This window comes from Heterocephalus glaber, unplaced genomic scaffold (genome assembly GCF_053883595.1).
Source record: "Heterocephalus glaber isolate CG9 unplaced genomic scaffold, H.glaber_assembly_v1.0 deba00001587, whole genome shotgun sequence".
NCBI lineage: Eukaryota > Metazoa > Chordata > Mammalia > Rodentia > Bathyergidae > Heterocephalus > Heterocephalus glaber.
Genome location: NW_028258365.1, coordinates 1249 through 27604, shown reverse-complemented (window position 1 = coordinate 27604; position 26356 = coordinate 1249). Strand labels below are relative to the sequence as shown.

Genomic DNA, 26356 nt, shown 5'->3' with positions numbered 1-26356 from the left:
TCTCCTAATTTTTCCTTTCCCTTCTTTCCTTTCCCCTTCCCCTCCCACTTCCTCTACTCCTTTGTACCTTTTCTTCCTATTTCAAATAATCAGTTATTCATGTCAAGCATTTTAATCCTTATTTACACTTTCAGTTTCTCACACTAGAGAAACTATTTTGTTTTTTGGGTACTGGGCCTCGAACTTGGGTCCTTGTGCTTGTGAGGTAGGTGATGAAACCACTGACCTAAATCCCCGGCCCGAAACTATTTGGTATTTACACGTGTGTCCTATTTATTTCACTTAAGAGTATGTCCTCAATATGCATCCATTTAGCTAAAAATGTCTCTAGTTTCTCATTCTTTATGACTGAGTAGTACTCCATTTTAAAACCACACTGTCTTTATCCAGTTTCCAGTTAATGGGCACTTGGGCTGTTTCCAACCTTGCACTATTACAAACTGTGCTGCTGTAAACATGGGTGCACATATATCGCTGTGGTATGATTCTTTTAATTCTTTGGGGAAGATACCCAGCACCCAGCAGGGGAATAGCTGGGTCAAATGGGACCTCTAGTCCTAGTTCTTTGAGGTATCGCCATACTGATTTCCACAGTGGTTGCACCAGTCTGCACTCCCACCAACAATGGAGAAGAGTTCCTTTCTCCCCACACCCCTGCCACATTTATTATTGGTTGATTTCTTGATAGCAGCCATTCTTTCTGGGGTGAGGTGGAATCTCAGCATTGTTTTCATCTCCATCTCTCAAATGACCAGCGATGTTGATTATTTTTTCATATGTTTATTTGCTGCTTTTACTTCTTTGTCTGAGAAATGTCTGTTCATTTCAGATGCCCATTTTTGAATTGGATCTTTGAATTTGAGGGGGTCTTATTTTTTTCAATTCTTTATGTATTCTAGATGGTAGTCTTTTGTCTGAGGTACTGCTGCTAAAACATTTTCCCACATTGTAGGTTGTCTGTTAGCTCTGTTGGTGGTTTCTCTTGCAGTGCAGAAACTTTTAATAAGATGAGATCCCAGTTATTGATTCTTTGTGCTAGGTCCCATGCTGCTGAGGTTTTGTTCATAAAGTCTTTTCCTATGCCAATGTCCAGAGTTGTATCTCATTTATCTTCCAGCAAGTTTAGTGTTTCTATTTTAATATTTAGATCTTTCATCCACTTCGATCCTAGTTTAGTGCATGGTGATAGATACGGATCTAGTTTTAATCTTTGGCAGGTTGAACTCCAGTTTTTCCAACACCATTTATTAAAGAGGCTATCTTTCCTCCAATGAGGGTGTTTGGCTCCTTTGTCAAAGATGAGATGGCTGAGTGTGTCTGGAGCTGTTTCTGCATCTTCTAATCTGTTGCATTGATCCTTGGGTCTGTTTCTTTGCCAGTACCATGCTGTTTTTATCACAGTAGCTTTGCAGTGTAGTTTCAAGTTGGGGATTGTGATAACCCCTGCCATGTCTCTGTTGCCCAGAATTGCTTTTGCTTTTCTAGGTCTCTTCTGGTTCTAAATGAATTTTTGGATTGTTTTCTCTAGTTCTGTGAAATACATTGTTGGACTTTCAATCAGCATTCCATTAAATCTATATAGCAGTTTTGGAAGTATGGCCATTTTCACTATATTGGTTCTTCCTACCCAGGAGCAAGGAATGTCTTTCCATTTTCTTGTATCCTCTTTGATCTTGTTTTTCAGAGTGTTGTAGTTTTCAGTGTAGAGCTCTTTTGCATCCTTTGTTAGATTGATTCCTAGATATTTCATTTTTTTGGATGCTATTATAAAAGGAATTGGTTCCGTAATTTTTCTCTCAGTGAGTCTGTTATTCGTGTATAAGAAGGCCATTGATTTTTGACTGTTGACCTTGTATCCAGCTACTCTACTGAGTCTGGCAATTAAGTCCAGAAGTCTTTTGGCAGAGGTTTTTGAGTCTTCTATGTAGAGTATCATGTTGTCAGCAAATAATGACAGTTTTAACTTCTTCCTTTCCTATCTTTATTCCTTTTCTTTCTTTCTCTTGTCTAATTGCTGTGGCTAATGTTTCCAGAACTATATTGAACAGGAGTGGTGATAGTGGACATCCTTGTCTTGTTCCTGATTTTAGTGTGAAAGTTTTCAGCTTTTGACCATTTAGTATGATGTTGGCTGTTGGTTTTTCACAGATAGCCTTAATCAGGTTGAGATAAATACCTTGTATTCCAGTTTTCTGTAGGGTGTTTATCATGAATGGGTGTTGGATTTTGACGATTGCCTTTTCTACATCTATTGAGATGATCATATGTTTTTTGTCTTTGATTCTGTTAATACAGTGTATTACATTTATTGATTTATGTATATTGAAGCATCCCTGCATCCCTGGGATAAATCCAACCTGGCCAGGGTGTGTATGATCTTCTTGATGCCCCTCTGTATTCTGTTTGCCAGTATCTTGTTGAGGATTTTTGCATTTGTGTTCATTAGGGAGATTGGCCTGTAGTTCTCTTCTTGGGTTGGGTCTTTCCCTGTTTTTGGAATCAAAGTAACACTTGCTTCCAGGAATGAATTTGGAAGCCTTGCTTGCCTTTCAATTTCCTTGATGAGCCTTAAAGAGTAATGGTGATAGTTCTTCTTTAAATGTCTTGTAGAATTCAGCAGTGAATCCATCAGGACCTGGGCTTTTCTTTGTTGGTAAAATTTTTATTACATTTTCAGTTTCACTCATTGTAATTGGGATGTTAGATTTCTATGTTGTCTTCATTTAACTTTGGCAATTCGTATGTATCTAGGGATCTGTCCATTTCTTCTGTGTTTTCCATTTTATTGGAGTAGAGGTTCTCGAAGTAGGTATTGATGATCCTCTGGCTTTCTGCTGGATCTGTTGTGAGTTCACCTTTTTCATTCTTTTTTTTACTGGGAAAAATTGTATTTTGGAAGAACTCACTACATAAAGTGGCAGAATTCCAAAATCAAATTACATGAAAATATACATCACAATTTCTTTGTACAATAGGTGAGGAAAAATCTGCAGTGTAGAAGAATAGAGACAAAGAAATATGAAGGACTAAGAAGGGTATGAGGGCAAATAGCATTTTTAATAGCAAACCCAGAAGTACAAAGCCAGTAGCTATGCATGCTTTATTTATCCAGCCTTAATATCGGGCAATTGTGGGCAAAAATAAAACTAAACAAGAATTTGGTACTGTTTGGGGCAAATTTCAATAAGCTGAATTAAAAGCCAACAGTTTTCTTTTTTCAGTTCTTGGGGTTAATGACTGGGATCAAGAGCACTCAATGGCCAGAAAATGTTATTGCTACATCCAATCCAAGGGCGCAACTAGAATACCAAAAGGACAAAAGCACCTAGTGATGACCACTCCTCTGGCGTCATCATTAAAAATCAAGTAACTGCTTATTAACTGTTTCAGTATTTGAACTAAATGACTTAACTTTCTGGCAGGCAGAAGAGACAAAAGCAAAAGGGAGTGTGTCAAAACAAAGAAGATAGAAAAGTTTAGTAAGTGAAAGGAGTTTCATGAAGCCTTAATGGTTCAAAGGAAATTTAAATGGAAACTTTCAATCCTAATTGCTTTTCATCTCACATGCTTTAAGGAGTCTTTTAAAACTGATAAACAATGAATAGGGAAAGAGAACCTGCCAAAATCTTTTAGAATTTACCCGATTCTTATTCTACTACAAGAAAGCATTATTTGGTATAAGGTATGTATGTGGCTGTACATGAACAGTACATATATTATCCGGATCATGTTGTGCTATGTACAGTTCTTTCTGAAGTTTAAAACAGTCCATTAGAGGGGCCGGGGATTTAGCTCAATGGTTCTGGTGCCTGCCTCACAAGCACAAGGTCCCGAGTTCGAGCCCTGGTACCAAGAAAAAAAACCCCAAAAAACAGTTCACTAGAATTCAAAATGCATAATCATCTGAAAGTTGGCACTTGTTAGGCTCTTGTCAGCATTGATGACTGGCATGTTTTATTGCAGCCCAGTTCCAGCCAGTGTTTGCCAACTTGTTACAACAGAAGTCCAGCAATAGGTGGGTAGAGTGCAGGAAAACAGTGCCATGTTTCTCAGTTGGAGACCCTGAAACAAGTGACATTTCTAGCTGCTGAATAAATGTCACTCCAAAGCAGTTTCTTGGCTTTTTCTTACACAGCAGGCAACTTTCCCTTTAAATTCTCCATTTCTGTCTTCCCTCCATTCCTTCATAGCATCCACATTAGCAGGTGAGTTGCCATTAGGGTCCACCAGCGTGGAAATGACACTAATCATGATGGTTTTCACAGTGTGGGTAGGGAGCCAGCGTTCCTCTGGTTTTTCATAACCATATTTATCCTCACCAGGTTCATGAAGAATAGAAATGCAAACATCCCCATTTTTATCAACATTGGGGTGCCAGATTTCTGTAATGAATTTCATTTTAGGAGGCTGGAGGGGATAGGGGATAATCTTTTGGGAAAGTGAGATGAGCCTTAAAAACACCACCTTCATAAAGTGTATCAGGAGGACCAATAATAAGGACTTCCCACCTGTAGAGATATTGTCATCTATTAAACCTGCTGAAAAGCCTTCCACTGGATTTTTGTTGAGTTCTGTGATCCCAGTACTTGAGAGCCTGAGGCAGGAGGATCCCTGCAATTTCAAGGCCAGCCTGAACAGCAGAGAGAGAAGAGAGGGAAGAGAGAGAGGGAGGGAGGGAGGGAGAGGGAGGGGGAGGGAGAGAGGAAGAGAGAAGGAGGGAGGACCTTTTTCATTCTTAATTGCATGGATTTGAGCCTTTTCTTTCCTTTTTCTGATAAGGTTGGTTAAAGGTTTATCGATTTTATTTCTTCTTTCTTAAAAACCAGCTCTGATTCATTGAGTTTTTTGTATCATTCTCTTAGTCTCCATTGCATTGATTTCTGCTCTGATCTTTATAATTTCCTGTCTTGTAAGAGCTTCAGGTTTGTTATGCTCTTCTTTTTATAGGAGCTTGAGGTTCTGCATTAGGTTCTTAATTGGAGTTCTCTCTTGTTTTCCTGATATGGCCATTGACTGTTACGAATTTCCTGCACAGAACTGCTTTCATTGTGTCCCATAGATTCCTTTATGTTGCATTGGCATTATCACTTATTTGTAGAAACTGTCTAATTTCTTCTTGTATTTCCTCTGTGACCCATTGGTTTTTTAGGAGGGTGTTATTCAATTTCCATGTGTTTGTGGGGGTTTTGCAGTTTCTTATGTTATTGATCTTCAATTTTATTGCACTCTGGTCTGATAATATACAGGGAGTAACTTCAATTCTTTTACATTTACTTAGACATGTCCTGTGAGGTAGCATGTGGTCTATTTTGAAGAATGACCCGTGTGCAGCTGAAAAGAATGTGTATTCTGATTTTGAGGGGTGGAACACTCTGTATACATCTATTAAGTCCATTTGTTCAGTAGATTGGTTCAGTTCTAGAATTTCGTTGTTCATTTTTTGTCTAGATGATCTGTCTATTTGTGATGGTGGAGTATTGAGGTCCCCCACTACAATTGTATTAGTGCTTATGTGGTCTTTCCTGTCCATTAATATTTGTTTTGCATAGTTGGGGGCATTCGTATTTGGTGCACATATATTTAGGATTGTCATCTCTTCCTCTTGGATTGTTCCCTTCACAAAGATGTCGTGACCATCTTTGTCTCTCTTAATTAGCTTTGGTTTGAAATCTGCTGTGTCCCTAAATGAAGATTGCTACCCCTGTTTTTTTTCAGGTTCCCGTTGCATGGGGAACTGTTTTCCATCCTTTTGCTTTCAGTCTATGAATTTCTTTTTGAGTTAGGTATGTTTCTTGTATACAGCATATTGTTGGATTTTACTTCTTAATCCATTCTGCCAGTCTATTTCTTTTGATTGGTTAATTGAAGCCATTAACATTGATGGTTATAATTGATAGATATTGAGTCATCCATATCATGATGTTTTACTGTTGTTGGCTCTTTTATTTTTTATTTTTCCCCCTTTCACTTTAGTTTCTTGCCTTGCCTGGTGGCTTCCCTCTGTTGGGTCTCATGGAGTTGTGATCTTCATTGTCTTTTTCTAGGATATTGTTTAGAATTGTTTGGAGTGCTGGTTTGGTGTTCATGAAATTTCTCAGATGTTCTTTGTCGTTTAAGTATCTTAATTTCCCTGTCAATTTTGAAAGATAATTTTGCAGGATACAACAGTCTAGGTTGGAAGTTATTTCCTTTTAGGGCTTGAAATACTTCACTCCAGGCTCTCCTTGACTTGAGGGTTTGTGTTGAGAAATCTGCTGTGATTCTGAATGGCTTTCCTTTGTAGGTGATTTGTTTCTTTTCTCTAACTGCTGGTAGGATTTTGTTCTTCTGTTGGGTTTCTGGGATCTTGACTATTATATGTCTAGGTGCAGATTTTTTTTGATCATGGCTAGTTGGCGTTCTATATGCCTCACTTATCTGTATGTGCAATTATCTACCTCTGTCTGGGAAGTTTCCTACTGTTACTTCTGTGAACAGATTTTTCTGTCAGTTGTACTTTCTCCTGTTTTTCCGTGGACTCCCATCAGCCTTATGTTATTCTTCTTTGCATCATCTAGCAGCTGTTGGATTGATTTCTCGTGGTCCCTTACTATTTGGAAGAAATCTCGATTTTCATGTTCATTAACCTCAATCCTGTCTTCTATATCTGATATTCTGTCTTCACATTCCCTTAACTGCTGGGTGGACTTTCAATTGAGTTTTTGATCTCCTGGATATCTGTTTGAATCTGCTTCATGGATTCCATTTCTTTTATGCTGGGCGATCATGGTTCCGTTTCTTTCTTATGCTGGGCATTCATGGCTTCCAGCATGTTTCTGAGCTCATCTATTTTTTTTATCTGTTTCTGTTCTAGAGGCTCTAATCATGTCTTTCACTGGGCTCACCATCTCTGTAGTTATCTGGGAAATTATTTCTGTTCTGAATTTTTCTAAAGCCTCATTCATCTGTTTTGTTACTTCTGTGCTGTCAGTTCAGGGTGTCCAGGTGGTTGATTATCAGACTTTTCCACCTCGTTTCCCCCAGAATTTATCCTTGGTGGGGTGGAAGCCTGAGTTTGTGCCTTAGCTTAAATGTCTTCTCATTTTTGTTTTTGGTATTGTCCTGGGTTTAATTTCTGGGCTGATACTTCGAAATTGCTTATTGTAAGTATCTTTGTTGCTTGTAATTAGAACCCTTATGACATGATTGGTTCTCAGAGGTGTCTTCCAGATGTAGGTGGTCTTTAGATTTTGAGTCTCTAATGACTCTGAGGCTGTCTCATTTTCATTATAGTAGAAAGGACAACTGCTTAGATCAATCACAACGCCTTAGCCCAAGTGATACAATCAGCAATACCATAGCATCAAGTACAACTTAGAAAATGACAATTTGTGGCAGTTATTAATCTATCACCTTTAACTGTGTGAATTAAATCAAAATTGAGGACCAATCCAACATATGTTTTTAGTGAATAAATTCTTCAATATAGCAATTTTACCTTTCAGGAAGGGGACTTAGAAGTAGTTGAGGAGGGAGGGAGGGATAGGTAGAAGGATAGGGGAAGGTTAGCAGTGAGCCCAGAGGACACAGGCGAGAGAAGAAAAGAAAAATAAAGAAGAAATCTGAATTAGGGCCAGAACAGGAACAAAAAGGGAGTTGAAGAACAATGTGGGACAGCAAGAAAGTCAGTGTGAGAGAGAGAGAAGGGAAAGAGAAAAGAGAAAATAAGAGAAAAATAAAAATTTGAAAAGAGTACGAAAAAAGTTAAAAATAAGAGCAAAAAAATAATTTTGAAAGTAATGATAAACATGAAAATGAAGGGCCTCCTTGAGGGTATGTCTCTGCTGTCACAATCGACCACATGGGCAGCAGTGTGCAGATAGAAGTCAATGAGTCTGAGCAAGCCAGTCGCAGGCCTGTGGGATTCAGGGAGATTTCTGGCTGCAAGTCCCAAGTTGAGCTCCCTGTCCTCCTACAGGGTTGAACTCTGTAAGGTTCTACTGCAGGTTCCAGCTGCCCTTCCCCTGAAGATAGTCCAGGTCCCGATGGGAGGTGATGATCCCGTCAACTTAGCAGTATGGTGGTCTGGTGTCCCCTGTGGCTTTGTGGTGTGGCACAGCCAGGAGGCCAGAGGCTCCCGAGGCACTGAGTGGGTTGCCGCTGTGGGCGTGGCAAGTGTCGAGGGGTCCTCACCTTCTGGCTGGTCACAGGTGGGCATGGTGCGGGTTGGATGGCGCAGGGCTCCTGGCTGCCAGGTCCCTCTCTCTCCGGAAGGCTCCCGGGTGGTTTTAATGATTCCAGTGTGCAGGGAAGTTCAGGAACCACAGCTTAACAGAGTCTCATACAGGAGAACTGCTGCTGACCCCTCGCCGGCTGTAACAGGCTTATGGATGAAACTTCAAAGTTAGGTTCAGTGTGATGTCAGTCCGTGATTAAACTCGATTTGGAGATAAAACTGAAACACTACAGAAATGTTCGTCCTTGATGCATATAATGTGAGACTGTTTAAATTTTAAAACACTGTCCGGACTTCTTTTAAAATTCACGTTTGCCTCCCCTTGATGATGTTAAGCTTCATTTTAGATGGTGAGGGCAAGTGGAAGCATGTAACACACCTCACAGGACCCCTGTGTTCCCTAATATACCATATCTGTGTGTAACTTAGAAATACAGCAATGTGTTATCTGAAGAGTTGTGTCTGTTTGTTAATATTTCACTTAAAACTAATTTGGAAATACTTGCCATGAATATTATACTATATAGACATATGCTGCATTATTATCACTGATTATTTCGGGATGGCCAAAGGTGTCATCAGTTTGGTGGGCACTAACATTTACTAGGAAGTTTTCTTGTCTTGGAGAAGTGATTGTTTTTAATTTGGTATACAGCACTTTATTATTTACTTTTAGAGAAATAATGAAAAAATGATGGGCAGGTAAACAATGAAGTAAGTTAACTGAAACAAATGCATGGCCTTCCCACTTAAAAAACAAAAAAGAAAACTATTGTGGGCTGGGGATTCGGCTCAGTGATTCTGCCGCCTGCCTTGCAAGCGCAAGGTCCTGAGTTCAATCCCCGGTACCAAAACAAAACAAAACTATTGTGTGGTTTAAGTTTAAGCATGTGGGCGGATATGTAGCCCTTTCCCAGGGGTGAGGTTTTAGGGTTAGAAACCCAAATGACAGGGAAATATGCAATAATGTATAAACAAGAGAAAGGTGTTTCGACAGCACATGTTTCCTTAAAGCCAAAACATTAAAACGGGAAAGTGCCCATATGGTACTGTGCTGAAACTGGAGAACTTGAAGGCGGTGCCAGGTCTCCTCTCGAAAATTTGTCTTCAGTGTCAACAAATGATAAACTCAATCATTAACAATTTTTTTTCCTTCCACAGTGTGACCTTAGCAGTATATTATCACATAAAGAACAGGTGAGCTCTTAAAAATCTGTCTTACTATGCCAGTTAATTTGCACTATGCCAAGTGTAGTATTAGGTCACGACTGCAGGCATCATAAGCTGTAGTGTGTTTTTCGTAACATATGGAAGCAAATCATTTTAGGTTTTTTGTTGCTGGGATTAGAACTGTTGAAAAAAAAGATCCCAGAGAATATTTAGTTCTGTGGATTTTATTGATATTTACTCTTTTAAAAATTAAAATTGAGAGTTAAAAGTGTATATGTTTGTGTGTGCATACGTGTGGGGGGGAGGCGGTGTTAACACAGGGCTTCTTGGTCTTGGACCTGTAGATATTTTGAGCTAGGTGATCCTTTGTTGTGGGGGACTGTCCTACACAGGGCAGGGTGCTTAGCCAGGGTAACTGCCCTCTGCCTGGTGGATGCCAGGAACTTTCTGGTAAACAAAAATGTCTACTGTTGGGCAAGATTCCTGCTGAATATGAACCACTTTGTTAACATAAATACCAAAAAACCTGTCCTCTGTAACTCTTAACATTTTTTGTTCCTTTTTTCATTGGTTGAAAGATACATCTCTCTTTACCCTTAAGTGTAAATCTTCATTTGACTGAGTAGAACACAATTAGGTTCTCATACTTCATGGTTCATTTGCAGTTACTTTTGAAGAAACAATAAGAAGACAACTTAATATCATGGAGATACACAGTTGGACATACATGTGTTTTTTCAAACTTTCAGATAATTGTGAATAGTCTTTTACTTTCCATTAAACACCGTAACCATTAGTTTCTTGAATTAGGTTCAGCGAGATTTTACATGGTGTCTGTGAAATTGTTACATTAATACTCACGGCTGCATCTTGCACAAAGAATAGTTGTTTTACCAGTACATGATTTATACATTGGTCAGCTTGGAAAATATCGGTTCAGATTTCTTTATAACATCCAAAACACTTTTATATCATCACCAGTCTTAGCATAGTTTCACTTCAAAACGGTGTTCTATGATAAGCAGCCTGTTCAGTTCACAGCTAAATCACAAGTGCTTTTCCTGAACACAGATATACTTCAGTATGCAGAAATACTTTATGTGAACTTTTCACGTATTCATAGTATTAAAAAGAAGGGCCAAGCTTTATTAACATTAGTCTTCTCTGCTTCACCAAGGACCTTAAGAGAAGCAGGCTTTTAAACAAAACTCTGAGTGATAATGATAAGCAGAATGACTGCTGATGCAGCTTGGTGCCGCAGTCTTAAAGCATGCTGAGAAATCAGAAGTTTTACTTCCTTTTGCTTTTATACAAGTGTTCCAGGTGTCCAACGGTGAAAAAGCAAGTAATGTCTTCCTGCATTTGTAAGGACAGTTTGATCTCCAAGCCTCCTGAAACAGAGCCTGGGGAATCTGCAGAGGTCACAGACCACAGCAAACCACTGGTTCATGGGAGTGTATTAGTTGAATGAAAACACTGGTCTCTTATAAAAAGACAGCTACATTTTTAAACTCACCTAACAGAGACAAGAAATATAGTGAAAACATAGAGCCCTGAAGGAGGAAAAGCCTGGGAAGTCTGAATCTCATTCACATTTGTTACATTTCTAGACTTGAGTCCCTACCACTGCTGGTTTACTAGCATTGCCCATTGGGGAGAGTCATTACTTACAGGCACCTTTAGCTGGTCATCTTAGAAAAGTCTTCACAGTCCTTGATGCCCTGAATACAAAGAAGTCTAAAGGGCAAAATCCAGGAGAAGAATTTGTAAAACTAGGGTGTTGAAGGTTAGGGCTCTTTCTCCATCCTCCTCTACTCCTAGCAAGGATTTGACTAAGATATAAATGAATGCACTTAGATGTACTTTCTTCTTTTATAGAGATGCAAATAGATCCCTGGATATTTTGGATGAGAGAAGGCATCCATTCACAGTAAGTGTCACCTTTTTTTAAACTATAATTTTTGACTTCATGGAGTTGTGTTTCTTTCATGCTATTTTCCTTTGACATGAATTGCCAGAAGTCAGTCACACTCTTCTATTTGAATTTAAATCACATCCTATTCCACCTCATGTTGTATTGCATCTTTCTCAGAAAGGAGGGTTTTTCAGGGCTGTGATAGAGTGAGAAGTGACTTGCAGCTCTGTTATCGATCTAAGGTAAAAATGTACTACCCGAATAACAGAAAATGTAGCTTTTCAAAAAATAATGTTTAGTAGCATCCAACAAATACAAACATTAGTTAATAAATCTCATAACATGTGAAATCTCTAAGGAGAGAATTAGGTTAAAAATGACATAAAAATGTTAAAAGTCACTTCCTCAGGCATATTAGTCACATGACTGCTGACTGTTCTATGTGACTGCATCCCTAGAGGCTGTGGTTGCAGGACACTAATTACATCATTTTAGACTTTATTAAGAAAGAATACAGCATATAATCAAAAAGACTTTCAGGCTAAAGATGAATTTGTGGAGGCAAAAGTAGCAAGGGGTATTGATTTTCTGAGCCTGTGGCCTTGTGTGTGGCTCACCAGTGCAGCACGTCCCGAGAGATGGGTTGACAGCGACTCCACCTTGTGCAGCCCTCACGGAGAGTGAAGTGGTGGTGGCACACAAGGTGGTCACTCATGGGGCCACTGTGGTCTTCACTCAGCACAGTGTCATTATGCATAGTAAAAGGTTCCAGTGTTTCTAGTTGAAGGTGAAAAGACATACAACGCAACTGAAATTACTTACGGAACACAGGGGCGAGAGGTGAAGACTGCTGTCTTAAGAGTACTTAAAAGCTTTCTTCAGGGGATTCTCACATTGCGTCATTTCTCCTTTCAGAGAGAGGAGCGTCCAGAGGAATACTTTGAGCATGATCCTGAACCCAGCTGTATTTACAACTTTCTTACCTTTATTTTTTATTGTGGATCATTACCAACTGAATGCACAATAATAAGTCTGGTAAGATGTTACTTATTTATCAAGGATGCCTAGAAACTGGTCTTGTACACAGAGCAAGGTCTTTTTTTTCAAATTAAACTCCTGAAATTATCATGAGAACTTTATTAAGAGAAGCCTATCAGAGGAAAGCAAATAAGCATACTTGGGTCCCACAATCATTATCATTTAAAATGATGTCTTCACTTTTCTTACCACAAATCAGTTAAAGGCAGTTGGAGAGTTTTGCCCCATACCTCAGTGCACATGGTCACTTAACACCGTGAGCCCTTACACGTGCTGTGGGGTGGGAAGGAGAGCAGGAACAGGGCCCCGTGAGCCACAGAGACTGGTTCTGTGCGGGTCAAGCCAGGTCCCAGGCTGTGTCCCCAGACACTTCACTGCCTTCAGCTCTCTGTTCCCTGGTTATGGGCGTCAGTCCATCCCTGCTGAGTGCTGCTGTCTTCTCGCGATGCTGCCCAGGATGGCAGTCCAGCAGTTCTTAGAAAAGCTTTGTTAGCCTGAGGAGCTGAGGAGCTTTGTGTTACCCATACAGAATTCTGAAGGTGAGATTTTATCATTTATAATAAATAATTTATAAGATTTATAAAGCCTTTCCTTTTTGTTTTGATACAAAGAGTTCAAATAGCATATCCAGTCTGCCCTGTCATGTCTGTGAGCTCTACATCTACAGTTTCTACCATTTAGGGAAAATTTATGGGTTTTTTTGTCCTTTTGTGCACGACAGTATAGTATAACTTCCTTTACCTGCCATTTACATTGAAGTTTGTGTTGTACGTAGCCTAGAAATGCTTTACAGTCTGGGAGGGGGTGCATAGATTATGTGTAAATCGTAAGCCATTTTATGTGAGGGACTTGAGCATCTGCAGACTTTTCTATCGCTCAGATTGAAGTAACAGCAAATCACAGCTCCCTCTACAGTCTTTACTCAGCGGGTAGCTCACCCATTTCTTTGTGGAATAGATGTTTGATGTACGTAAAGAGTATGTGAGGTTGTCTCACCAACTGCGTGGAAGTTTAGGAGTCCCAGGGATAGACTGGCAGCTCTGTTCTTCCTGTCATGAAGCCAGCAGGATGGACTGAGGTTCTGACTATGTAGGAGGGAGAATGGGTTTTCATGAGGAGTGGGGATGGGAAAACAGAGGCAGCAAGAAGGACTGTCCTGTTTACACATGGGTTCTTTAGAAAGGCCCTGAGTTTGAGGAAACTACAGCTTGAAGTCCTGCACCTGCCATGGTGCTCTGCTCAGCTGTCACTGGGAGGCGGTCCTGTCCACCAGATAGTGCCCCAAAAGGGTTCATACTGTGAAAGGAAGATAAAAATGTGCTCTCTCTGAGTCGGGCATTACATTTGACCATGACCTGTCTAAAACCATTCTGAAACTACCGGCTGGGAATGCTACAGTGCATGTTGGAGAAGCTCAGCATTTATTGAACAGCTTTACACCAGGCCTGTCTCTGTGGCCTCCATGAGTGTGATAACAGTGCCACGCTGCTGGACGACCTTGGCTGAGCTGTCCAGTCATCCTGTCACCAAAGTTAGACAGGAAATACATGAGCAGCAGAGGTGTCTGATTTCCATCTGTGAACAGAATCTCTATAGCACCCAGAAGTAGGAGGGACTTCCCCTCTGTTCAGACACAGAAGGAACCAGTCATTCACAGTGGTCTTTTTTATTTTTTTTGGTACCAGGGATTGAACTCGGAACTCTGTGCTTGCGAGGCAGGCGGCAGCACCACTGAGCTAAATCCCTGGCCACAGTAATCTGTCTTCGCACAGCACTTACACAGAGCTGAAATCGCAGAGCAGTGTTCTCCTCTTTGCAGGTCTACTTAGAAAGGCTTGTGTCATACGCTGAGATAGACGTCTGTCCTGCTAACTGGAGAAGGATCCTGCTGGGAGCCATTCTTCTTGCCGCCAAGGTTTGGCAGTGCAAGGTTGGGTGGAACATACACTTCTGCACGGTCCTCGGGGATATTTCGCTCAAGGACATGTGAGTGTATAAGGCTTCAGTGGGCTATCTAGCCATTTTCCAGTTTACTTGCTCCTATAAGGTTTGCAATTTAAGAAATATTTTTAAATATCACTCGATGCAGAAAATGGAAATAGGCACAAAATGATTACTTTCTGTCCAGCTACAGTATAAATATTCATATTTTCCATCATTAATTGCTAGGTTTTCGTAGAGTATTATTTAAATGATATGCTTGGTAAGTAGAAAGTTTTCTGGTGATTTTGCCAGACATCTTACAGGCTTACCCCCGGAATAGCATAGAACAGGGCATTCTTCATGGCTTTTTAAAAGTTGCTGGGCCCAGTCCCTTCTGTAAGGGCTGTTGTGCCTGGCTTTTGTTTGGCCTCTGTTAAGGTCGTAGGGCCAGTGAACTGTTGAGTACAGCTTCCGCCTGAGCCACACATTGTCAGGTTTTGATCTGAACACGTGTCCTTGGACTCACCGGGGCGTACACCAGGAAAGGTCCCAGATCGCCATGCTCCCCCTGGCTAGGAGAGGGGCTGCGTGTAGCAGTCGGTCTGATGGGCTCTCGCTTTCTGTGTATTGAGTGTGCGCAGGCAGCTGCATGGCCCCGCAGCAGAGGACTGCTCAGAGGTGAGACTGCGAGTCCAGTGCTCTGCCAGAGGTCCTGTGCCACAGTGGTTTTACTCCAGCCAGAACCGTTCTGTCTTCCCAAGTTTAGAATAAATTGTCACGGTCACAGTTTGTCACCTGAGTAATAAGAAGGTGCCCTTTGACAGGGCCTCATCTGCTGCCACAGGGAGGCGTTTGCCTTTCCCACACAGTTTGGCTTTTTCTTTCTTTCTGATGAGTGCTTGTCGCCTGAAGAGTTTTCCCTTCAGAGGGAGGAGTGGTGGTTCTTTGGTTGGTGCCTCACTACCTCTCTAAGTCCTTCCTCTCAGGAGCCCCTTGAAGATGCCTGCAAGTTCTTCAGAGCTACGAAACAGCACACGTCACTGCTTTTTTGCTCACTGTAGTGGGGCCTCGTGAGTACGTGTGGAGTGTGAGTCACACAGGTGCGTTGATGGACTCTGAAGAACAGGCCGAGAGCCCACAGCAGGCGGGCATGGGCAGGGCATAACCTTTCCCCTCCACCCAAACACAGAAGTGTTGGGGTCCAGAAGGCATCCAGATACAGAAAATAGCTGTGCCTTGTTGGAACATGAGTGTTTTCTTCCAGTTGGGTAGCCTTCCTAGGTCTCAAAACAGAATTTACAGCAGTCCTAGAAGCTCAAAATGACATTTTTTAACATGGCCCACTTGACTAAAATCGTCCTGTATTTGTTTTACTGTTTTTCCTCCCCAGAAATGAGTTGGAAAGGCATTACTTGCTCCTGCTCAAATATAATGTTAATGTGTCTGGCGGTGTGTATGCCAAATACTACTTTGATCTTCGCTCTTTAGCATTTGAAAGCAACATGGATTTGGGGGTTGAGCTTCTCACCAGAAAAAGAGCCCAGGAACTAGAGGTAAGGCTGTGCTTGGATTCAGTGGGGTGTCTGTGAGCACAAGGGCAACGTCTTGACTGTATCGTATTAAGCGGTGACTAGGGAAAGGGAAAGTGTTCCCATTAACACATCTAAGAGCTCACTAACCCTTCGTGTCCTATTTCTCACTTCTTTATGGTGCAGGTAGAGATTCACGTTACCCTTTTTTTTTTTTCACTAAATTCACCGGTACATTTTAGGAACACAACACCGTTACATTCATCATTGGGAACTTGTACCTGTACATGATGTATCTTGGTTCTTATTTTTTCTCCATTCCCCTGCCCTCCCTTCACCCCCTCCACCCTTCCCTATTTACAAAGACTTTGTTCCCATTTTTTCCTTTTCTCATATTTTTTTCCTTTCCCCTTCCCCTCCCACTTCCCCTACCCCTTTAGATCTTTTCTTCCTATTTCACATTATCAATTAAACATTTTGATTCTTAGTTACACTTTCAGTTTCTCACATCAGAGAAACTATTCAGTATTTACGTGTGTCCTATTTATTTCACTTAAGAGTATAGCCTCAGTGTGCACCCATTTAGGCATAAATGTCTCTAGTTTCTCATTCTTTATGGCTGAGTAGTACTCCATTTTATACAAAAACCACATCTTCTGCATCCAGTCTCTGGTTGATGGGCACTTGGACTGTTTCCAAGCTTTAGCTATTACTATGCCGCTATAAACATGGGTGCACATATATCACTGTGGTATGATTCTTTTAATTCTTTTGGGAAGATCCCTGGCAGGGGAAGAGCTGGGTCAAATGGGACCTCTAGTCCTAGTTCTTTGAGGTGTCTCCATACTGACTTCCACAGTGCTTGCACCAGTCTGCACTCCCACCAGCAATGGAGAAGGGTTCTTTTCTCCCCACAACCCTGGCAGCGTTTGTTATTGGTTGATTTCTTGATAGCAGCCATTCTTTCTGGGGTGAGGTGGAATCTCAGCATTGTTTTCATCTGCATCTCTCGAATGACCAGTGATGTTGATCATTTTTTCATGTGTTTATTTGCTATTTCTACTTCTTTGTCTGAGAAATGTCTGTTCATTTCAGATGCCCATTTTTGATTTGGGCCTTTGAATTTGGGGGCTCTGATTTTTTTAAGTTCTTTATTCTAGATAGTAGTCCTTTGTCTGAGGAACAGCTGATAAAAATTTTTTCCCACCTCTTAGCTCTGTTGGTGGTTTCTCTTGCAATGCAGAAGCTTTTTAAAAAGATGAGATCCCAGTTGTTGATTCTTTTTGCTAGTTCCCGTGCTACTGAGGTTTTGTTGATAAAGTCTTTTCCTATGCCAGTGTCTTCAAGAGTACCTAACTTGTCTTCTGGCAAGTTTAGTATTTCTTTCTTAATATTTAGATCTTTAATCCACTTGGATTTTAGTTCAGTGCATGGTGAAAGATAGGGATCTAGTTTTAATCTTTGGCAAGTTGAAATCCAGTTTTTCCAGCACCATTTATAAAAGAGGCTATCTTTCCTCCAGTGAGGATAATTGGGTCCTTTGTCAAAGATGAGGTGGCTGAGTGTGTCTGGCATTGTTTCTGCATCTTCTCATCTAATCCACTGATCCTTGGGTCTGTTTCTTTGCCAGTACCATGCTGTTTTTATCACTGGCTTTGTGTAGTACAGTTTCAAGTTGGGGATTGTGATACCTGCTGGCATGTCTCTCTATTGCCTAGTATTGCTTTTGCTATTCTAGGTTTCTTCTGGTTCTGAATGAATTTTTGGATCATTTTCTCTGGTTTGGTGAAATATAATGTTGGAATTTCAGTCAGGATTGCATTGAATCTGTATAGCAGCTTTGGAAGTATGGCCATTTTCACTATATTGGTTCTTCCTACCCAGAAGCAAGGGATGTCTTTCCATTTTCTTACATTCTCTTCCATCTCTTTTTTCAGAGTGCTGTAGTTCTCAACGTAGCGTGCTTTTGCATCCTTCATTAGACTTATTCCAAGATATTTCATTTTTTTGGATGCTATTGTAAAAGGAATTGTTCCCCTAATTTTTCTCTCAGTGAGTCTACTATTGGTGTATAAGAAGGCTATTGATTTTTGAGTGTTGACCTTGTATCCAGCTACTCTACTGAGTCTGGCAATTAAGTCTAGAAGTCTTTTGGCAGAGTTTTTTGGGTCTTCTATGTAGAGTATCATGTTGTCAGCAAATAACAACACTTTAACATCTTCCTTTCCTGTCTTTATTCCTTTTCTTTCTTTCTCTTGTCTAATTGCTGTGGCTAATGTTTCCAGAACTATATTGAACAGGAGTGGTGATAGTGGACATGCTTGTCTTGTTCCTGATTTTAGCATGAAGGTTTTCACTTTTTGACCATAGTATGATGTTAGCTGTTGGTTTTTCATAGATAGCCTTGATCAGATTGAGATAAAGAACATCTATTCCAATTTTCTGTAGGGTTTTTCTTTTAATCATGAATGGGTGTTGAATTTTGTCAAATGATCTTTTTCCGCATCTATTGAGATGATTATATGTTTTTTGTCCTTGGCTGTGTTAATAATACTGGATTACATTTATTTTTCCCCATTATGTTTATTGATACATTTTAGGTGTAAAATACAGTTTCATACACCACTGGGATCTTGTACTATGACGTGAATATCTTGGTTCTTATTTTTTTCCCTTCCCCTGCCCTCCCTTCATCCCCTCCAACCCTCCCTATTTGCAAAGACTTTGTTTCCATTTTGTTCCTTTTCTCATATTTTTTCTTTTCCCTTCTTTCCTTTCCCCTACCCCTCCCACTTCCCCTGCTCCTTTAGACCTTCACTTCCTATTACACAATATCAATTATATATTTTTAAAATTACAGTAACAAGATCTAGGAGACATTACCACAGATTTTACAGAATTTAAAAGGATATAGGAAGCATATTACAAAAATCTGTTCTGAAATAAATTTGACAACTTCTAAGAAGTACCTTGGAAGACATATTAATGAAACTAACTCTGGAGGAAATATAAAATTTGAATAGCACCTATTAAACAAAGTGTATTCCCGGCTGGAAAACCTACCTATATGACAACAACGGGCTCATATACATTTTAACTGATAAATTATATCAAACATTTAAAGCAGAAAAAAAAGGAACACTTCTCCCCTCATTTTAGGAAATCAACATTGTGCTAATCCTAAAACTGGATAAAGGTAATAGAAGAAAGAAGTATGAACATAGATAGAAATTTGTTTAACAAAACAAACTATTAGAAGCCAGATCTGGCAGTCTGTAGAAAGTGGTTTTAGTATAGGGATGGCAGTGTTGGTTTAGCATTGGAAGATCCACCCTCAAAAGTCATCATTTTAACAGAGGAAAGGAAAAAGCCATATGATCCTGTCACTAGTTGGTGAAAAAGAATTGGACTACATTCTAGAGCTGTTCATGGTAAAAGCTATCAGGAGACTAGAAGTAGAACAGAACCTTCTCAACAGATTAAAGACACATACTCCATACTTCCAGCAAAAACACCTTATATGAATGGAGAAGATACAATGCTTTCTCCTGAAGGTGGGGAACAAGGGCAGATGTGCCTACTCTTTATCTGGCCCTTAAACTTTGAAACATAGGCCTAAACCAAAATAGTCTGGCAATAAAATGACACAATTAGGGTAGGATTGGCAAGGTAGAAGCAAAATCTTTATATGTAGATGAAATGATCACCTACAGAGAAAATACTAAGAAATCTCTAGGAGCCCCTAAAACTTGTACTTGAATTTAGCAGGATTAGAAAACACAAGGTATACATAAAAATTCTGGCCTATGTATACTTGCTATAAATGAAGAATTGGATATTGAAATTTAAAAGTTCTGTAGGAGTACAAAGGACCTAGAAAAGTAAAAACAACAAAAACAGTGTTGGAAGACATTTGTTACCTGATTTTAAGACTTCCTCTAAAGCTACAGGAATCAAGGCAGTGTTGGTGTAAGGAATGACATATAGATCATTGGAATACAACAGACAATCTAGAAATAGAACAATGCATACGTGGTCCACTGAGTTTTGAAAGATTGTTTAACATTAACATTTTGCAGAATATAAACTCAATTCAAGAGCCGAGGAAAGACAGTGCTTTCAGCAAATGGCACTAGAACACCTGGTATCCGTATATAAAAAATTAACCTCAACCCTTTGTTTCCATACATAAAAACAACTTGAAAAAGGATCTGTGAACCTAAATATGAAATACTAAATGTATAAAACTTTAAGAAGAAAGTATAAGGGAAAATGTTTATGAATTTAGGGTAGGCAAGAACTTCCTAGGATACAGAAAACATGATGTATAAGAGAAAAAAATTAACAAATGAGATTCCATCCAAATTTAGAACTTAAAATGACATCGTTAAAATGAAAAGTAGTCCTTAAACAGACCATATTTACAATGCATATAACCTATGACCAGAATATATAAAGAACTCTTACAGCTCATTAATAGACAAGCCAATTAAAAAGTAGACACAAGAAGATGTTAAATAGCCAGTACAGCACAAGGAAAGATGTCCAATGCTAGAATCAGAAAAATACTAATCAGTAGAATAACAAGATTGAATTATACACTCATTAGGGAGATGAAGTTAAAAGTTTTAAAAGCCTTGTCATGACTTTTTCTTTTTGTTGGATTTTCCCCCTTTGCCTTTAATTTGTCACACCCAATGGATTCATTTTGCTGGGCCACCTGGGGTTGTGATCCTCATTGCCTTTTCCTAGGATATTGTCTAAAATTTTTTGGAGTGTTGGTTTGGTATTCATGAAGTTCCTGAGGCTCTCTTTATCATGAAAATATCTTATTTCTCCATCAGTTTTGAAAGATAGCTTTGCAGGGTACATCAATCTGGGTTGGAGGCTGTTTTCCTTTAGGGCTTGCAATACATCACTCCAAGCTCTTCTTGCCTTGAGGGTTTGCATGGAGAAGTCTGCTGTGATTCTGATGGGCTTTCCTTTGTATGTGATTTGTTTCTTTTCTCTCACTGCTTGTAGAAGTTTGTTCTTCTGTTGGGTTTCTGGAATCCGAACAATTATATGCCTATGTGTAGATTGTTTTGATCGAGGCTAGTTGGGAGTCCTATATGCCTCAATTATCTGTATGTCAAGTTCTTTTCCCCTTCTTGAGAAGTTTTCTGCCATCACTTCTGGGAACAGTTTTTTTTATGTCATCTGCACTCTCTCCTGTTTCTTCATTGACTCCAGTCAGTCTTATGTTATTCTTCTTTGCATCGTCTAGCAGCAGCTGCTGGGTTGCTTTCTCGTGGTCCCTTACAATTTTAAAGTGATTTTTCTTTTCCTGGTCACTAATTGCAATCTTATCTTCTATATCTGAAATTCTGTCCTCACATGGGCTCATTCTGCTGTGTAGACTTTCAATGGCGTTTTTAATTTCCTGGAAAACTGCATCTGTTTTATGGATTCCACTTGTTTCCTGTGTTGGGATTCCATCATGTTCCTCAGATCCTCTATTCATTTATCTGTGTCCTCTCTAGATTTATTAATCATGTGTTGCACTATGGGCACAGTCTTTGCTGTTAGGTGAGAAATTATTTCTGATTTCATTTTTTCAGGCCGTCTTCTGTTGCCAGTTCAGGGAATCCAGGTGCTTGAATATCAGATTGTTCCATCTCTTTTCTCTTTTGGGTTGCTGTAGGTGATCTGGAAGTCTGCTTTTGAGGCTTGTTTACATGTCTTCTCATTTCCACAGTGGGGGGTGGGGTGCTGCTAGCACCCGCACAGCTCACCCTCCTTTGCACTAGGATCGGTGGAATGACGGTGGGGGGAGTCTCTTCCTGGACGCTGGGATTGGCTCACCTCCTCTGCCCTAGGAGTGGTGGAATGGTGTTGGGCAACCTCCTCTTGGGCACTGGGATTGGCTCACCTCTTCTGCCACAGGAGCAGTGGAATGGCGGCAGGGCAGCCTCCTCCTGGGCACTGGGATTTGCTCACCTCCTCTGCCCTAGGAGCAGTGGAATACATTGACTCATCCTTGTCATCGTGTATTACATGTATTGATTTACATATGTTGAATCATCCTCGCCTCCCTGGGGTAAATCCATCTTGGTCATGGTGTATGGAGATCCATGTTACTCCCAAAAAGTAGATCTTACCTCCTTTCTGACCATAATTCAGAATATCTTAATCAGAATTAATCTGTTCATAATGGCTTTCCTTTTGAACCTCTACCTTTCTCCATAGCCATATATGATTAACTCCTTGTGGTTGTTTCCCTTATGTCTACAAATACAGCTCACTTAACTATTTGTGCCTGTCTTTTACTCAGTTTGCAGATTCATGTCAGAGTTTAGCTATCATAGTTCAAACCCATGAGTTCATTAGAGAGAGCCTTAGTGACTAATATGAGAATCCTGTCCTTAGGATGTGTGTGTGTGTGTGTGTGTGTGTGTGTGTGTGTGTTTCAAATACTGGAGGTTGGAAGTGCATAGGTTTTAAATGGAAGTGGTAGCTCCCATGGGGCAAAATAATAAACATGGCTTATGACTTTAGGTGAGCTTACGCCAAAATACTTCAGACCTGAAATGGATGCGTAGATTCACATCGCACTTTCTGTGTGCCTTGGTAGCACAGTAAGTCCCCAACTTACAAATGTTCACTTCACCAACTTTCACAGATATGACCAGATCTCGCATTTGGGTTTCTTTTTAATGCTTTACATTGTATATTTGTGTCAAAAGTGTGTAAGACTCACTTTGTCAGGCTTACGGATGAATCTGAGTTATGAATGTTCTTCTGGAACAGAACTGGTTTGTAACTTGGGACTTACTGCATTTTGGAACATGTTCATGTAAAGGAGCAGCTTTTGATGCTTCAGTCCTTAGGCCTGTCCTGCCCTACAGTAGAGTTGAGACTTCCATCTGTGGAAGTTGCTTAGAGTTAGTAATAACTAAGGAAGATCGGGTAGAGTTGGAGTAGCTGAGCCAGTGTTTACCGATTGTTTTGCACAGGTGTAGGTTTATCATTTTAACGAACACTTGCACAGGTAACATGTTGCTGTTAGGAGCCTAGCATATCACAAAACCTTTGATGTCTTTGGAAAGTCCATTGGTAAAGAGTGTAACTGAACAAACTTCCCCTTTCCTGGCAATGGAATCATCACCCTTAAGGATGTTAGTGAACTGGCAGGAAGTAGCATCCTCATGACCTGGTGTGCAGGCCTCAGACAGGCAAAGCAGCAGTGACCACGAAGTGGCTGAGGAGTCTGCAGCATGACTGAACATGAGTCATAGTACTTTTCTCTTGAAGGTTGCAGCCTTTTAACAAATCTTCCTGTGTTCTGTTTGATTGACTTTCCTAGGCCATATCAGGAATGGTTAAAGACAAAGACTTGCGCAGAGCTGCTATGAAAAGATTCCATTCCAGTGATGTCAGTTTCTTTGGCATCGGACTGTCTAATGCCGTCCTCTCTTAGAAGGGAGAAATGGGGGCTGTGACATCATGGACCCCTCATTTACAAAGCTGGAGAAGTACCATCCCTCTTGCAACAACAACAACAACAACAACAACAACAACAACAACAGCTAAGTTAGTATTTTCACCAAACGGAAAGGCCTTGAATTCCATCGAGAGCCTCCTGAGTGGTGTCAGCTGGACTGCATGGGAAGGAGAGAGGCCCTGTCAAAGCAGCAGTGCACTTCTGTCCTCACTTATGTGAGCAGTCACCCGTTCTGCAGAGCAGAAGTTCCTGGCTCACACTGGCTTTTGCTTACTCCACCGGCCAGTGCCTTTGAGCTCTGTGAGACTTTTGAATTGAGAGCTTAAATTGAAACTAAGTTAAAATTTTAATTATTTTTAAAAATTAGATTTAAAACACTACCCATATAATTGTATGTTTTTCTACTTGCCCTTCCCCGTGTTGCTGCATATGCCTTTAGGGTTGATGTAGTATTACTGTTGAAATGTGGGGATCTTTTTTATTGCACAGGGCTGGGAATAAAACCCAGGGTCTTAGCCACATCCTCTTAGCAGGGTCTCCCCCACCCAGCCCCAAACACGGGAGTGTTCACGCTCATGACACCACTTAGGAGTAGACTGTAGCATTGTCAGGTGTTGAAGGTTCTTCCTCCCATGATATCATGAGTTGCTAGTCATTATTATTTATCAGCTTGAACCAAAAAGCTGCTGGATGACACTTGCCACTCATGTTCTTTGCAAGCGCTGTTTGGTAGCACTGTGACATGTTTGTGGTCTTAAAGAGAAGGCATCAGTTGATGCTATTGACTGTCTATTTCCATGAAGTCCATGCTGCATCTTGTGAACTATTAATGGTGATTCTCATTTTCTGATGATTATCCTGCTGTTAAGTAAACATACTAGAAGATATTTTCATAATCCAAACCGACATAGAGGTCCAGTGATCGCCCGCCGATAGTGACGTGCAGGGCGTCCCAAAAGTTTCAGTGCAGTTTTAAGCTGTAGACTGCTATGCCTGTGCCTTCCAGCGACTGCAGCAGGTATGCAAGCCACAAACTTTTACCAGACAGCGTTTGACAGTTTCAGTTTTGCAAATTTGGAATATTAAGATTTTATTCTTAATTTTTTTTCTGGTCTCTCTTAAAGGGAATAGAAAGAGGAACTGGAACAAAAAAGCTTAATATTTTACCTTTACAAAATTAAAACTTTTAGATGATACTTTATAACATTGTAGATTCTGTACTTCTACTGGTATCAAAGCTTAAAATTACACTAAGATTTTTTGGGATACTTCCTATTGCCAAAGAATTTTCCTCACATTTTTAAATAGTTCTTTGAGAACTATGTGCTTTGGTCACCTAGATTTCTTTTTTCTAGATTTGGTGAAGGAAGATTTTTAGGAGCAGTGTTAATTCACATGTAATAAAAAGGAATTGGACCCCAGTAGCAGCAAATGATATAAAAGTTTCTTTTAAAGTTTAGCCTACATTTCAGGGTGCCCCATTTCAAGTCCTCCTATTTAAGAGAGTACTTACCTGAACCTTAGGAATGTTACTGAAGACTTTAAAGGGCAGAGATTTAGTAATTTGAGGAGACTTACAATGTCATCTAAATTTGAAATATTAAAAAAATCAGTGCTCTTTCCATATGAAATCTATGTCTCTTCCTTTTGAAATGTAATCCTAGGAATCTTGCCTGTAACAAAGCTCTTGTGGGCTAGGAATACTTTCTCCCAGTGTAGCAGTGTCTCACACAATGTTGTGTGCTGTAGTTCCCATCATTTTTACAAAGAGCCATAAGTGATACCCAGTGGCATAAGAAATAACCACAATCTACCACCTCTAAAGAAAATTACTTATGGACTTTCAAGCTTGAAGATTTGAGTATTAATTGCAATTTTATGTTGAAAACAATGCTACAACGTAAAGTGGTTTTTCATCCCCATGTTTATATTTTTAAAATAAACTTTTGATTAAAATACAGCTGGTGTGTTAACATGTTTCTTTTCACGTAACATGACATCACTCCAGAATTTAAATGTTTTGTGTCATTTTTAGTGGTTTTTAAGTATTCTCAAGCTGACTCCATTAAAGTTGACATAATCCAGGGCTTCTGGTTAGGTGTAGTAATTAATAATCAACATTTTTTGCTTAGCCTCTTTTTCCACCTGAACATATTGTAGATAGTGTGTCTAAAGGAGAAAGCGCATGAGAAGATAAACTCAGGTAACATATACCAAAGAGAAATCAGTGACCGGACTAGTATAGCATTAGAACATCAGGTGTTTGAAGTTTGTAGCAGTAATGGTAAAGAAATGAAGGTACTGGAACTGAAGTTGCTATACAGTGGTCACCTAAAAGAAGCCACACAATTTGACATTGACACACTAGTCTCAAGGATATATTTCATTAGCAGTAGATCAAATATCTGCCAGGTTTCTTTAATATGGAAGCCTAGGCACTCAGCTTCAGAAGTTCTTCATCTAGACAGCATTGATGTGTGTTCATTCACTTGTAATCTTTCAGTATCTACAGTTAAATCTAAATGACTGATCCCTTTGCTTTGGTTACACTGCTGGTTAATGTAAACAGCCTGATTTAATTTATAAAGAAAAACATGTAGAATGAGTATGATTTTCACCCTATGTCGTTTCTCAGAAAAGTTCATGAATAATCAAACCTTAATTTTAAAAAACTTGGCAGGGGTCCATTGGCCACAAATCTAACTTCAAGAACAAGTTGGAAGAATAAATAGAATCACTAAAAATTGCTCTTCCCTCTTGGTCTTGCCTCTAGAAGGTCATACAGTCCTTTTGGAGAACGGGGAGACTGGGCCACATTACCAGTTGTCTGGCATATTGTGAGGCCGGAAACCAAGCTGCCGGTAGGGCAGTTCATCTCAGGTTTCTACACATCGGAAAGGTACTACTGAGTCCCGACGGAACTGAGTCCTTCATCCCTGCTGCTGTACTGGGGATTGAACCCAGAGCCTTTGCTCTACATTTCCAGTCTTTTGTTTTGTTTCTTTCCTTTTGAGACAGGTTCTCACTAAGCTAAGTTGTTCATTGGGGGCTCCAAACTGATCCTCCTCCCTCATGAGTCCTGG

At 40.1% G+C, this 26356-nt stretch overlaps 1 protein-coding gene and 1 pseudogene across 1 annotated transcript in view; one reads left to right on the top strand and one right to left on the bottom strand.

The window, feature by feature from the left end:
* Positions 1 to 25233, top strand: part of LOC106010246 (cyclin-Y-like protein 1) — a 41981-nt gene extending 16748 nt beyond the window's left edge. The window contains exons 5-10 of the mRNA XM_087193325.1: positions 9377 to 9412; positions 11264 to 11315; positions 12216 to 12335; positions 14158 to 14324; positions 15652 to 15814; positions 23136 to 25233. Of these exons, the coding sequence (XP_087049451.1) occupies positions 9377 to 9412; positions 11264 to 11315; positions 12216 to 12335; positions 14158 to 14324; positions 15652 to 15814; positions 23136 to 23249 (652 nt within the window). The 3' untranslated portion in view covers positions 23250 to 25233. The remainder of the gene's footprint in view (positions 1 to 9376; positions 9413 to 11263; positions 11316 to 12215; positions 12336 to 14157; positions 14325 to 15651; positions 15815 to 23135) is intronic.
* LOC147823362 (ubiquitin-conjugating enzyme E2 G1 pseudogene) lies at positions 3910 to 8197 on the bottom strand (annotated as a pseudogene).
* Positions 25234 to 26356: the final 1123 nt, after the last annotated feature.